General features: G+C 42.5%; 2 protein-coding genes across 4 annotated transcripts in view; one reads left to right on the forward strand and one right to left on the reverse strand.

Moving 5' to 3' along the window:
- The window catches only part of EFHC2 (EF-hand domain containing 2), a 187,136-nt gene that overhangs the window by 58,086 nt on the left and 113,668 nt on the right, over window positions 1-15,382 (forward strand). For all 3 annotated transcript variants that reach the window (XM_047716801.1, XM_047716800.1, XM_047716802.1), the window contains exon 3: window positions 15,139-15,289. In XM_047716801.1, the coding sequence (XP_047572757.1) occupies window positions 15,139-15,289 (151 nt within the window). The remainder of the gene's footprint in view (window positions 1-15,138; window positions 15,290-15,382) is intronic.
- Window positions 1,206-4,339, reverse strand: LOC125092177 (putative deoxyribonuclease TATDN2). The gene is given in 4 exon segments (XM_047716539.1): window positions 1,206-3,161; window positions 3,164-3,274; window positions 3,277-3,320; window positions 4,216-4,339. Coding segments are annotated over 4 exon segments (2,145 nt in total). The 3' UTR covers window positions 1,206-1,295.

A 15,382-nucleotide genomic window follows, 5' to 3' on the forward strand; every position in this document is an offset into this window, starting at 1 on the left:
ATAAACCTAGTGGGGAAGATAACCAACAAACACAGGTAAATACACAATTTGCAGACAGTGCTGAGTGCTAGGATTAAATCAAAACAGGAAGCCGAGCAGTTTTTTTCTCCCCAGGTGAGGGGAGCACTATGTACATGGTAGTCTGGGAAGGCTTCTCTGTGGAGGAGACTTCTGAGCTAAGAACCAGATGGCGAGGAGCCGGCAGATTTTTCTGGATCTGGATAAATGGGCCCACGGGAATCTAGAGAAGTCTGGAGTATGCTGGGCCTATTTTCATCAAGAGGCTCCTGGATTTAGGTGTGCGCTGTGGCTTGCAGAGTTAGATTTTGGAACTCAAATATGTGGGTTCCTTTTAATCTCACAGGAAGGACAGCTGTTTGCCCAGTGGGCCTCTGAAGCTCTTCTCCGTTTCTGTCCCTCGGGAGAACAGCATTTCTCAGTGGTATACAGTTGGGCCTTGTTAAGAGTCAGAGCAATCTGAATAACAGTTGCTATTAATATACTGGTTATGTGAGAGGTGTGCAATTATACAAGCGTCGGGAGTTCAGCTCAGATATGAAACTCATCTCAGTGCTGCTCTAAGATTCGACTGATCTGGCTCCCGTCACTCTAAGCTCCTCCATGGAGAGCTCCCCCACCCCACCACACCCCCGTCCCATTCTGACTATTAACAGACTAATTTTTATCTAAATCGATTTCCTTTGCGATGAAATGCTAGTGTTGGTTTATCTTTAGAAATAAGAAATTGCAAGTTGCACAGCCACTGAATTATGAACTTAAGAACAAACCATATGGGTTCTAGAATTCCTATAATAACAAATACACTTTGGGAGTCAACAGAGCAAATTACCTAGCTCACTTTTAAAATTCATCCTTCTTTGCTGTTTGTTTCTTGAAAGGCAAGTAGGAAGGAGGGTGACTTTATGCACTGACTGCTCAAAAACCCAGGCAGCAGAGAACAGGGGTTTGGATTCGTCAACTCGCTAACCCTATGGAACCCTTTCTTTTTTGCTGCCTACCCTGGCACAATTTGGCTGGGAGGAAAAAACCTTGATAACATTGAGAGCAATTCCCCCTACCCTCCTTCCACTCTTTTGCACCCCACCCTACCAGCCAGAAGCAGAAGTCTCATGAAAAGGTTTTGAGACAAGCATCCTATTATGGTCTTTTTCTGTCCCAGTGGACTCACCGAACACGTCCTTGACCTTGGGACACAGGCAGAGTTCAAACCAAGTCTATGCTGTTGGGCTGCTCATTCCCCTTTCCTGGAAGACTCCTGACGATACCCTCTTTGCTTAAAGATTGTAAAGGTAACTAGTGTTCTTGCGCAAGATGTCCAAGGTGTAGGAGAGAGGCTGACCTTTGACTCTGGCAATCTCTCGAACCGTATGCAGGGCCAGGCCCGGGTGGGCATACTGGCAGATGCTTTTGGGAACCCCACGAGGCAGGAAGTAGGGCGCGTCGGTTTCCACGACGATTCTGTCCAGTGGGATCATTTTCAGAGCCTCGCGGGTCTCCCAGGCGGAAGAGTAGGTTAGGACGGCTGTGAACCCCACAGACATGTTGGGAAAATACTTCAAGAGGGGCTCGATGAGCGGGTAGGTGCCCGTGAAGCAATGCCTATGGATCTTGTAGTCAGGGGGCACTCTTCTTTTCATGATGCCCAGCAGATCTTCGTCAGCTTCTCGGCAGTGGATCACCAGGGGCTTCTTCAGAGACACGGCCAGCTGCAGCTGTCTCTCAAATACCCTGTGCTGTTGTGGAACCGGGGTGGTGCACTTGTAAGAGTAATCTAAGCCCATCTCTCCAAACGCTATGGCCTTGGGGTGCCGTAAGGCATACAGAAGCTTTCTTTCTTGAGTGTCATTGTAGTAACGTGCAAAATGGGGGTGACAGCCAAAGGCCCCCCAAACCAGATCATCTTTCAGCAGCTCCTCCCAGAGGCCATCCCTTAGTGTGCGAGGATCACAGAAATCAGAGATGCAGCCCTGAAATTCCTTAGGAAAGGTATAGTTGTATATTTCTATGAACTTGCTGAAGGTCCCTTTGAAAGACAGCTTGGAGTAGAGAATATCCAAGTGGCAATGGGTGTCAATAAAACCATGACCGAGGGCTCGATTCCGGTGGCATCTGGGCCAAAAATTAGATGCATATTCTCCAAAAGGATATGACGGGGTCTCCTCTTGGACAGTTTGCTCCTGGGCTTCTAAACTTCTGGAGAAACGAGAGGCATGAAAGTTCGGGGACGGACCTTTCTCTAATGCCTTCCAGTCTCTGGACCAGTTTTGGAAGTGCATTTCTGAGCCGGAGGGATAATCACTGAAAAAGCTGCGGCTGTTCCTCCCGGCCTGGGGTGTGCTGTTGCTGCTGCTGCCCACAGAGGGAGAGTAAGAAGGCTGGGGACGGCTGCTCCAGTAGCTGGCATAGGCCTGCCGCAGACCCCTGTGCAAATGAGGTTGGTCCGGGACACCACCCGTGGTGAAGGATGGAGGCTTTGAAACTCTTGAGAAACCCAAGGAGACTGGCCTCTCCTGAGGGAATCTGGCTGCAGCTTGCTCTTCTACACCAGGCGGGTGACTAAGTGAAAAGGGACGCTCAGCGATGGCCTCCCTTTCTTGATGCTTTTGGATCTCTGAACAACAGTCACGTCTGTCTAGAAATTTTGGGACCGGACAGCCTTTTTCAAAGTTGAGCACCGTTCTGTCAACTGGCAACTTCTTACAGGGTTTCTCCTGCGGATCGATAATCACTCTCCTGTTACCAAAACTGTTGACCTCTATCGCTATTATTTCCTTCTCCACTCTAACCTCGGGGACTGGCAGGTGCTTTTTCGGAGGAGCAGGGAAGGTGACGACCCTGGCAGGTCTTTGTCCAGGGCTGAGACGCTCTCTTATGCTGGGTTTTGCACCAACAGCTTCCTCTGCTTCTGGAATCAGTTTTCCCAGGATGCCCTGGATATCCTTCCCATAGATGAATGGAGCGCTTTGGTCATGCGGTGTAGCACTTTTTCTCCTGACGTTGTTTGGGTCCTCGGACTTATCATTGTGACCCTCAGCCTGGGCTGCAAATTCAGAGTTTGTGGAGTTACGGGAACTCTGTCTGGAACTTCTCCTAAAGCGGTAGGCATCCTCGAGAGAAGCCATTTCCTCTAGGGAGGGGCTAAGCTCAGGAGAGTTGGAGCAGAGGGGAGTCCGCCAATGGGAGGAGCCCCAAGTGCTCCCCCGCATCAAGCGTTTTTCGAGGCTCCACCCACACCTGGTCCTGAGGAATGGGGTGGTTGGGGGTTTGGCGGGAGGAATTTCCCCTGGCAGACTGCACCCCTGAAAAACCTCAGCTTGAAAGCTGTAAGTCCTCTTTCTGTGTTCTCAGGCGGTGGGGGACACAGGCCTCTCCTGAAGGAAATACAGAGTTAGGAGGTGGCTGGTTGGACGGGACACATCAGTGGGCTCCCAGAGGCATCCGCATTAACCGAGGGGCCCTGAGTGTTGCCCTTGCTACTTAACTTCGCGCCGCTCCGGCCACTTAGCGACCTCGTCGCCACTCTTTCAGCTGCCCATGATGGTTCTCAGTGTTCCAAAGATGGCAAAGCCCTGCAACAGAGTGCGTGACCTCAAAGCGCTTTGAAAAAATTGCGAAGATCCAAGATTTGGGGAAAGCTTGGTCTGGCGTCCAAGCCACAACTTGCTTCTGAGATTTCTAAGCACTCTTTCTCACAGAGCTACTTCCGGGGGGCATCAAAGCACTTCCGGGATTAAAGAGCACTTCCAGGGACGCCTGGGTGGCTCAGTTGGTTGAGCAGCTGCCTTTGGCTCAGGTCATGATCCCGACGTCCTGGGATCGAGTCCCACATCGGGCTCCTTCCTTGGCAGGGAGCCTGCTTCTCCCTCTGCCTCTGCCTGCCACTCTGTCTGCCTGTGCTCACTCTCGCTTCTCTCTCTATGACAAATAAATAAATAAAATCTTAAAAAAAAAAAAAGAGCACTTCCATTTGGTTTGGAAAACAAGGCCCTTCCAATGTTAAAGCCCTTGAAAAGACTGCAGGGTGCTTTGGGGACCACACACAGGGCGCCTGGAGCCTAGGCTAGGACCCAACACAGCCCTGGAGCAAAAGGAGAGGCTTATACCCCTCTCGCCTGACTAGTCTTGGCCAGTGGAAATACTCAGCTCCCCCCTCCCCCCCCCCCCACACACAGGGGACTGTGCTCCTGCCCCCACCTCCCTCAGGTAAGTTGGTCCCTGCCCCCGCCAGCACCCCCTTGCCTCTTCCACCTTGCCTCCGTGGTCCAGAAGCCCACTCCCATCTGTGGCCCAGCCAGGCTTCCCTAGGAACTGCCACCATCATTTGCTGTTTGTTCCTTCCCCCCCCCCCCATTTCTTTAGAAAACATGGTTTTTAAAACATAGTTTAAATATACATGCTTTTAAGAAACATAGTTATAATTATAGCATATTACCATTTTCAGTTCTGTGATTTTTTTTCTCTCAACATTTCTGCGTATCCTAAGTATTTTTCTTACTGCTCTGTAGTTTTCGAAAACATCATACTAGTGCCTTCATAATATTCCACAGAGTACATAGATGTGCCATAATTCACCAAACCCTTCCCTTTCTGTTAACTTTTTAGGCTCCCTCACTTGAGTTTTTTCTATTTAAAAAAAAGGAAAAAAACACTGCAAAGAACATCTCTGCACATATGTTTCTCCATATTTTGGTTTGTTTCTTTGGGCTACATGCCCAGAAATGGAGTTCCTGAGAAGTATAGGAATTTAAAAATGGTTCCTCATAGCAGTACATTGCCTAGAAGAATTGTAGTAGTTTAATATTCCATCCATGATGAATAATCCCACCAGTCCCATTTTATAGGAGAAACAAAACTACTGCCTCATTTTAATTCTCTCTCATCTGATAATATCTTAGAGCAAACATTTCTCCTTTCTTTATTGACCCTCTGAATTTTAAGTCCTTTTTTCATCTTTTTAAGGGTCTTTTCAAAGTTAACTAAATATATTTTTATAAAATAAATAGTCATGTTCAGGTTTTTTGTTAGTGTATTTATTTTTTACTTACATTTTCTTCTATTGAGGTTATAACTTGTTTTTCTACTCAAATCTTAATTTTTTTCTTTCATAATTTTGTTTTTCCTCCTAAACCTAGAATGGTCATCCTCCCTTTCAAGGTTTTAACACACACACACACACACACACACACGTTTGGAGGGTGGTTACATGGGTGGATCTGTTATATTTAAGCTGGTAATCCCATCTGGTATGTATTTGGGATTATAATTTATTTTAGGTTGGGATATACTTGATGCTATTCCAAGTTAGCACTTTTTTCACTTATTGATATGTGGTTCCTTTTTCATGTGTTAAATTCCTATATGTGGAGAGCCTGGGTGGCTCAGTCGCTTAAGCATCTGTCTTCCGCTCAGGTCATAATCCCAGGGTCTTGGGATTGAGTCCTGCATCGGGCTCCCTGCTCAGTGGGTAGTCTGCTTCCTCCTCTCCCTTTCCCCCTGCTATTCCTCGGCTTGTGCTCTCTCACGTTCTCTCTCTCAAATAAATGAATAAAATCTTAAAAAAAAAATTCTGTATGTAATAGGGTCTATTTCCAGACCATTTCTTTTTCACATACTATTATGATTCTTGTTACTGTGGTGTTGTACTATTTTAGTAATTGAAGCATTAAATTGTAGTTAGGTATAAAATCTGGGAGACTTAGGTCCCCTCCATTACCCTGACTTTGTATTATTTTCTTTAATAGGCAGACTTGTTTATTTTATCAGGTGGACCTAGAATTATTTTTTCAAATGCCTCCAAAACACCAATGAACTTCAAATGTTATTTTAGTCTGCTTATCCAGAATATATTCCACTATTTGTCAAGTTCATCTCTATTTTTGAGTGTTTGTAGGGTTTTATACGGGTCACAGAGTCTTCATTACAACTATTTTTAAGTGTTCTGTAATTTTTATTCTATTGTGAACATACTCTTCCCTCTCACCATATTTTCAGCTGGTTAGTGCTAGTACATGAGAATATTTTTTTATTACTTTTTTTTTTTTTTAATTTAAGTAGACTGCACGCCCAGCATTGAGCGCAAGGTGGGGCTTAAACTCACCACCCTGAGATCAAGACCCGAGCTGAGATCAAGAGTCAGACACTTAACCAACAGTGCCCCTAAGAATATTTTTGATTCATTGGTGGTCATGCTGAAATCTTTTATTTATTCTTAGTTACCCAGCCTTTGCTTAATGCCATTATTTTACCAGCCTATAGTACTTTGGTCTCTTTCTTGCTAATATTTTTATTTCATGCCTTCTGACATTGTCCAGAACTCCTCAAAATGATATTAAATAATGTCATCAGTAGGGGCATTTTTGTTCCATCCCTGATTGGAGCAGGTGCACAGTTTACCTGACTATAATGCCAGATAGTTAGGCCATTGTTTCAGAGCAGATGCTTTTCAGTCTTGTTAAGGAATCACTCTTGTATTTTAAAATGTATGGGGAAGGAAAATGCTGCCCTTTGTGCAGGTGGCTTATAACTGTTACAGGGCTATTGAATTCCGTTTGCCTGTATCTTAAATCCTAAGTAGTGAAATAGTCTGGAGCAAGCTTGCACACTCCTATCCCCTGGGGAGCTATAAAAATCAGTATTCTTGGACCTGCCCTGGAAGATTCTGATTTCATTGTGTGTGGGTATGTGTGTATGGGTGTGGATACCACCCAAGCAACAGGAGTTTTATCTGTAGGTGATTCTCATGGGTAGTTGAGGTGAGGACTCCTGCTCCATAGTTGACTTTTTTAATGGTCTGTCTGTCAGGCATTGGAATTCACTTCGTGGCTTTCCATCTGTTCAGGTATCCAGGGGAGTTGTGTAATGGGGTAATTTTCTTTTCCTTGAAAGTTTGAAAGAATCCATTCGTAAATCATCCTGGCTGGAGCTTTTTGTTGGGACAATTCTTTGGTAATTTTTTTTCCACTTCTTACTTGGTTATGGTTCATTCATTGCGTTTTGATAATTCACAGTTTTTACAAAAATCACTAATTGGGGTTTTATTTTTATTTTAAAGATTTTATTCATTTGACAGACAGAGATCACAAGTAGGCAGAGAGGCAGGCAGAGAGGGGGGTGGGGTAGGGGGGTGTGGGGGGGTGGAGCAGGCTCCTCGCTGAGCAGAGAGCCCGATGCAGGGCTCTATCCCAGGACTCTGGGATCGTGACCTGAGCCAAAGGCAGCCGCTTAACTGACTAAGCTACCCAGGCGCCCCTAAAAGTTATTTTCATAAAAGCTTGCATGATATATTAAGATGATTTATATCTTATAATTTATTAAATTTTTATGCCATCTCTTCTTTCTGACTTTGTACTTTCTTGATTATCTTTGCTAGAATTTTATCTATTTTATTTATTAAAGAAGCTCTTGGATCTATGTATTGTAGTTGCTTTTTTTTCCTTTCAAGTTCTTCTATTTATGCTTTTATCCTGTTGTTTTTTACTTGCGTTCCTTATGACAAATTTTTACACTTCCAAAAAGTTTTGTTCAGTTCATTGCTCACGGAATCAAAACTCTTGACTGCATTTCGGAATGACCTGGGTTGCTCTTTAAAAAATGCCCCTCTGACCTGATGTGATGTGGGCCAGGGAAGAAGGGTCATTTTTGGTGGAAAAAAGGTATTTTTATTAAAGCAGGGGGACAGGACTTATGGGCAGGAAAAGCTGCACTGGGGTTGTGGGGAGCAATCTATGATCTACTTGTAAGTTGGGCGTGTGTGTGCAGAGATAAAGGATGTTTCTGGAAGGATTTTCATATGTTAGAGAAGACTTAGAAGATCCTGGAGGTCTGGCTATTGTCAGGCTAAGGTTGCTTTTTGCCTGTAGCAAAACATTAGTGATTTTTTTGTTTTTTGTTTTAAACTTTTTTATTATGTTCAGTGCAGAGAAAGACAATTATTGTATGGTGTCACTCATATGCAGAACATAAGCAAACCATTAGTGTTAAGACAGTTGTGAGTTCCTGGAGGAATGTCACACTCTGCCTGTCTCAAGTATTTTTCAATAGGCTGCAAGTCGTGAGAATTAATATTATCTACATTTCTTTTGCCTTTGTTTTCCTCATCATTACCTGCCCCCAAGATTCTGATTTAATTCATTTAAGCTTGGGTCTGGTTGTTGTCACCATTATCTTCTGCTGCTGCTTCCCTTTTTTCTTTTTTCTAAGTTTCCGATTCAATTTACTTAGGCTTGGGTCTGGTTCATTTGTTCTTTCTCTCTCTGTCTCTCTTTCTTTTTCTTTTTTTCTTATTTCATAATGCAGAGCCAAGGCTGAGAATAGCTGAGTTAGAACATTGAACTGAGTAAGCTCTCTTTAACTCTAAGTTCTTTTATGTAATCATCTAAACCCAGTAATTCACCCAACATGATGGATTTACTTAAGTTTTATAGGTTTGTACATCTTTACATTTTATTAGATTCTATACTTAGCATTTGTATTTGTATTTTATTTATTTATTTGTCAGAGGGGGAGAGTACAAGGAGGCAGAGTGGCAGGCAGAGGAGGCAGAGAGAGAAGCAGGCTCCCCACTGAGCAGGGGAGTCCATCCCAGGACCCTGGGATCATGACCTGTGCCCAAGGCCGCTGCCTAATGGACTTTTGAGTCACCCAGGTGTCCCTTAGTATTTGTATTTTAAAATTTACCTTTAGCACAATAATCATTAGAATTTCTGTTTATAGTTCCATAATACATTTCTACTTGTATTTGTGATTTGTGACTAGAATTACATAATTTCTCTATGTCCAATTTATTAGAATTTTTTGTAAATTAGCTTGTGTAGGGGAGGAAAAATCATTTTCCCTTTACCTGTCTAGGTGCTTGAGCTAAGATGCCCCTGTAATACAACACAGAATAACAAGAAAAACACAAAAAGTAGTTTAGTAACCTGTATACTTCCTGTGTACATGGGAGAGACGCAGGAAAACTGAGTAACTCCCACAAATGGCCCAACCCGGCGCCTTAAATACCATCTCCAGCTAAAGATGGGGATGAGGGTATTGGGGGTAGAGAGCCAGTTGTTGTGGGAGTGGGGGGCTGGGAGGCTGAGGAAATGGGGGGGGTTATCAGGCAAAGCACAGTAAACAGGGGTAGGGTTATTTTGCAGACTTAAGTCCCTGCCTTCTCCTCTGATAGGAGTTTCTAGAGGTGTTTGCTGCTCCTCTTTTTCTGGGTACAGAGGAGGAGACACCCTTACAAATGGAGATTCCCCTTATACATGTAAATGTCTCTTACCTATGGGTCACTTTTACTTGGATATCAGAGCAGGTCTGCTGCCTTTTTTTTTTTTTTTTAACTATTTATTTGAGAGTTGTTTCTTAAAATGAGTCAGTTTAAGGTAAGTCTTAGGCCAAAGAAGCATTTTTGGGGGGGTGTCATATTCTGTTTCTCTTCATGCATGATAAATTTCTATAAATATCTCATTGCCATGTATAAGGGAGCCATCCTTTATATGCAGTACCAGATCTCTTACAGTTTATATTCTTAATTCTAAGACTCTATAATCATAAAAGAAATCACTGGCTTAATCATAGCTCTTGCAGGAAGAACCAACACCGCCACATGAAATGTATAGAATTTGTATTGTCTACCAACCTTTAACAGCTATGCATTTATCTGTACTATTATATACCTTCTTCTTTAGGACCCCATGATTTGTCTGAGCGTTTTTCATCAAACAGAACCCAAGCATCATTTTCAACTTAGACTAGAGATGCTGGTCTCTTTATAGACTGTTGAGCCTTATTGAACATTACTGGCGTTTCATCTCTTTCCTGACAGTTTCTCTCGAAATTCAGCTGTAAATTTTTTGACACTTCGATGTTGAGTTTCTGAGTAATACAGACTTTATGACTCATGCATTGGTCACACCAACCTCACCACCTTTAAAAATTCTCTGATTTATTTAGAACGATTCAGCTCCGGCTTTTGCCTCGGGATTGCATTGCGTAGCCTGTGACGGACAGTCTTCTACACGCAATTATTTTGTGTGGCAGGGCTGCATCAGACAATAATCATTCTGAAAACAATTTAAGTGGAAATTAGGAATCCAAATCGATGTTAAAATCCAGCTATTTGGGATATGCAGTGCAAATTGAGCAGCTCAATTGACGCGAAATAGGATTAACTCTTTCCCCGCCAGGCAAAATTTACACTTTACATCAAGTTAGAACCAGGGGCTCAGCAGCTGGAACACACTCCTGGCTGCTCTGAGTTCCTTCTGCCTTTTGTTGTAAGAAGATCCTGATTTCCAAAATCTTAACATTTCCAATGTTTCCTCTATAATGAAGAAATGCCATGTATCTATTATTTAAAACTAATTGATTTCAGATTTTATATCCTCTAGGCTAGCATCAGATATTCAAATTGCCTTGGGGGCTCAGGCAGGTAACCTTGTATAGTAACAGTAGGGCTTGCAGAAGCCTGTGGGGAACTGACGATCACATGCTCTGCCAACTGATATTTACATTCCGTTTCCAAGAAAATTACAGCCAATTACATCCTGTAGGACCTTATTTATCTAATCTCTGCTTGACATCATAAATTATGATGAAACCCTGTATCATAATTATGTTTCTATAAATTGTTATTTCTAGCAGGTTTTTATTTTAGGTCCTCTTCTCCGAAGACTCTGGTATTGCACGTTCCTCTGTGATGAGGTATTTTATCTGGGTGAGATCACTTTTAACCTATTTGGTGTCTCTTCCTTGGTATTCTACTTCGCTATATTTTACAGTTCCCTCTCTTCCTTTTCTCTCTTTTAGTCTCTTCTGCTCCTGACCTGCTCTCTGCCTTTTGTAGGGGAGGAAAAGTCCTATTCCCTCCACCTTCTAGGTTCTTAGCCAAGACACCCCTGTAATAAAGAGATTAGCAGGAGAAAAAAAAACAAACAAAAGCTTAAAGTGTACACCTGGAGGAGGCCCAAGAAAACTGAGTAGCTCCTCAAAATGGCCCAAGCCCCCACTTTAATACCATGAAAACAAAAGGCGCTTAGGGTGGGGAGTCAGTTACAGGAGGTTACCAGAAAAGGCACAGTAAATAAGGGTAAAGTTGTTATGTAGCTTTTAAAAAGACTTATTTATTTGAGAGAGGGAGCTAGCGAGCACAAGTTGGGGGCTGGGGGAAGGGCAGAGGGAGAGAATTTCTCAAGCAGAATCCCCACTGAGTGCAGAGCCCTAGCTGGGGCTTGGTCTCACCATCTGTGAAATCATGACCTGAGCAGAAATCAGGAGTCAGATGCTCAGCCAGCTGAGCCACCAGGTGCCCCGGTTATGCAGATTTAAGTTGTTGTCTTCTCCTTTGATAGGCGTTCCTAGAGATTTAGGGTCCTTTCTTCTGGGTACAGAGAGGGAGACAACCTTACAGATGGAGTTACAAAAGCTTTGTTTTCAGAGCTGCTCCTGTGTTTGCAGTTTTTGGTTTTTTTTTTTTTTTTTTTTTTAATAATGAGTCTAGAATAATTGTCATGCCAAAGAGGTATATTTTGGTGTGACAAATTCTGCTCTCCTTCAGTTTTCATGCTGGAGTCTGGTGGCCCTGTGTTCTCGGGGGACCAGAACATGAAATAGCAGTCCGTCCCTCTTCCATCGAAGCCCAGCCTAAAATAATGTCTTTTATTCTCTCTTCCTTTTTATTTAGCATCCTTCATTCTCTTTTAATGTGTTATTTGACTGTTAAATATTTAATGATTATGTAAATGACAGTGTTGTCAACTAATCTATGCCAGTTTGCTCATTCACAAATTTATACCAATGGTATTCAATATATAGAGGTAGGTGAAAGTGATGAATATTCCCTCCATGCTTTCCTATCCAACTACAAAGCAAAAAAAAAAAAGTTTCAGATGGAATCTAAGGGGCAGAATCCAGGTTCTTTGTCTGGTCTAATGATTAGATTGCCATAAGACAGATCAACAAGAGAAAAAAAAATTGATTATATACCTATGAGAGCCCCACAGAGATGTGGAGACTCAGGCAGTCAGGTAACTGAGGCTTGTCTACCATCCAGAACTAAGGAAGAGGGTGTAGGGGGTCCGAGACTTCAAAGAGGAGGAAGACAATTGACAGGATGAGAAGAGCAAATGTTTGGTAAGCAAATGTTTGCCATGCCATGCAGATAAGTCTTTCTGAGAGAAAAAGTTTTCTCTGGTAACAGCTTGTTTGCTGGTACAGGGTCCCTATCTAAATTCTTGGAAGCAGTTAAGGGGGAGGTAAAAAGTTCATCTGGAGTCTGCTGGGCCCCAGTTGTCTTCAGGTTGAAATAACCCACAGGCCAAAGTGGTACATTCTGGGATGGCCTATTTTGCTCCCTTTCACTCCTTTTACCGAAAGCTCAGAGAAACTCCAGCTCTTTTGCCCTTTTAGGTCTTCCAGTATTTTTTTTCTCCTTTATTTTTTAAAAATTGAGATACAGAATTTGCCATTTTAATATGTCCAGCACAATTCAGTGTCCGACATCTTTTTCTTTTAAAGATTTATTTATTTATTGGAGAGAGAGAGAGCGTGAGAGGGAATGCGAGTGAGGGGAGAAGCAAGAGGAGGGGGGAGAGAATCCTCAAGCAGACTCCCTGCTGAGCAAGGAGCCCTACACAGGGTTCCATCTCAGGATCCCAAGATCATGACGTTAGCCAAAATTGAGAGTCAGGCGCTCAACCATCTGAGCCATCCAGGCACCCCAACATCTTTGTTATTAATTGAGGCAAAATTGACATAACATAAAATCAATCATTAGCCATTTTAAAGTGTGCAATTTAGTGCCATCTAGTATATTCACAGTGTTGTGTAACCATCAGTTCTAACCAGTTCCAAGACATTTTCATCACCCCCAAAGGAAACCCTATATCCATCCAACAGCATCTTACCGGAAATGCTCACTCAACACAAATAGGACAGCATTTTTGAAGTGGGTTTAGCTAACCTTCTAACTGGAGGCAGGCCAGATGAATTTTCCAAGAAAACAACTAAACACAGGACCATTTTGGAATGAAGCCAAAGGTGCCATTTTGAAAGGGAAGAGATCTCTGGGTTCACTAGATTCTTAGAACCTGTTGTAGTAAAGACGGTGCCTCCTTTTTAACTGATCTGTTCATTTTGAATATAGTCATTTAACTAAGTACAACTCATTTCTCACATCTTATGTGGTAATTAACAACATTTCCTGTGTTGATCAAATATAAACTACTGAGGCATTTTGTCAGCCACTTCTGAAGTGTGGGCTTCTGAAAGAAATTTGCTACTTCTGGAGCATATATTCCTAATTAGGGTAACTTAGCACCCTGAGAGGGTAGATGATACCAAACAGACTGACTCATATATAGGACATTGTCCATGTTGAATTACTATAGTATTACATCATATACACCATTAACTTTTGCAACTCTAATTACAAAAATTGATTTAAAAAATGAGTGTAGAGGGAATATTAAAATGGAGCTCTGAAGGAACATGTGTCCCAAAGCAAGCTTGAAAGCATGATCGGGTTGCTATGTTGAGAGTGATTCCAATGGTTAAAAATAGGTATTATTCATACAACATGGCACCTAAACCTAAGAAATCTATCTCACCTAGTCTTCAACATGGAAGAAAAATGGGCTGTGTTATACTTACTGAGAGGCCCAGTTTTCCAAAATGGTTAAAGAATTTTCAAGGGTGTTTTTGATGATCTCTGATTTTTACTCTACTTCATTTTATTTTTTTAAAGATTTAATTATTTGAGAGAGAAAGAATGAGAGATGGAGGGCATGAGCAGGAAGAGGGAGAGAGGGAGAAGGAGAGAAATAGACTCCCCAATGAACGCAGAACCCGACATGGGGCTCAACATGGGGCTTCGTCTCACCACCCTGGAGTTATAACCTGAGCTCAAATCAAGAGTCAGCCACTCAGCTAACTGAGTAACCCTGATTTTTACTGTAATTACTTTAGAAACCACCTCTGCCACCTGAGTCCCTCTCCAACACTCCGCTCCCCCCCCCCAGCACATACACAGTGTAAGATGAGACTCACTGGCATTAAGCTAGGCTCTTTGAATTTCCTGACGAAGTTTAAGGTGGGATCTCCAGAGCACTGAAAGAATTTCAGATCTGCCTATTGAGAGAATATTCAGAAAGAATATTATCTTGTCTGTATAGTAGTACCCGCCCCCATCCATGAGGTATATGTTCCAAAACCCCCAGTGGATGCCTGAAACCACAAATAATACTGAACCCTATATACCCTGTTTTTTTTCTTATGCATACATACCTATGATGAAGATCAATTGGTAAAATAAGCACGGTAAGAGATTAATAACAATAAGTAATACAAAAAACCATTATAACAATGTACTGTAATAAGTTATGTGAACGTGGTCTCTCCCTCAAAATATCTTATTGTACTCACCCTTCTTGTGATGACACAAGATGATGAAACACCTACATGATGAGATGAAGTGAGGTGGATGGTGTAAGCATTGTGATGTAGTGGTAGGCTCCTATTTTTTTTTAAAGATTTTTTAAATTTACTTGAGGGGGAGAGAGATGGAGAGGGCAGGAGTGTGTGTGGGGGAGGGGCAGAGTGAGAGAGAGAAGCAGACTCCCAACTGAGCAGGGAGCCTGATGCAGGGCTTGATCCCAGGACCCTGGGATCATGACCTGAGCTGAAGGCAGCAACCCAGGTGCCCCAGTGGTAGGCTCCTTTTGACCTGAACATATGGCAGAGGGAGGGTCATCTGCTTCTGGACCCAGCTGACTGCTGGTATCTGAAACTGCAGGATGCAAAACCATGGCTAAGGGGGGAGCCTACCGTAACCTACATCTAGAATCCCATTGTGAAATTCCAAAGCCAGAAAATAGATCAGTTTATAGTAGAACTGAATGATGGATGTGTGGCTTGAATATCATTTCCTTATTCTAATTAGGCAGTGATGCAAATATAATCTTTATATATGGTAACTTAGATTGTGTGTCTGTTCTCAGAGCTGATGTGTAAAACGTCTTTGTAAAAATCTCAACTTTTTGCTTTTAAATTAACAAGTATGCAGGCAGGAGCTGTATGGATTCTGAGTTTGCTGAAATTTTTTCATTTCTTAGTTTCTAATTATGATTCCAACAGGTATTATCTTTTGATGCCTATTTAGAAGATGAAGTACCTGATAAAAGCCAAGAAAACTACAGAATAAGACGCTATAAAATCTACTTCTACCTTGAAGATGACACAATTCAAGTAAACGAACCAGAGTTGAAAAATAGTGGAATGCCTCAAGGTATCTATTTAAAGCAGAGTTATGCTTCTCTTACTTCCGATGCCTGCCTTTGTATACTGTCTTTCTCTAGCTTTTTAGAAAATACTGTGTACC

The sequence above is a fragment of the Lutra lutra genome, chromosome X (genome assembly GCF_902655055.1).
Source record: "Lutra lutra chromosome X, mLutLut1.2, whole genome shotgun sequence".
Classification (NCBI taxonomy): Eukaryota; Metazoa; Chordata; class Mammalia; order Carnivora; family Mustelidae; genus Lutra; species Lutra lutra.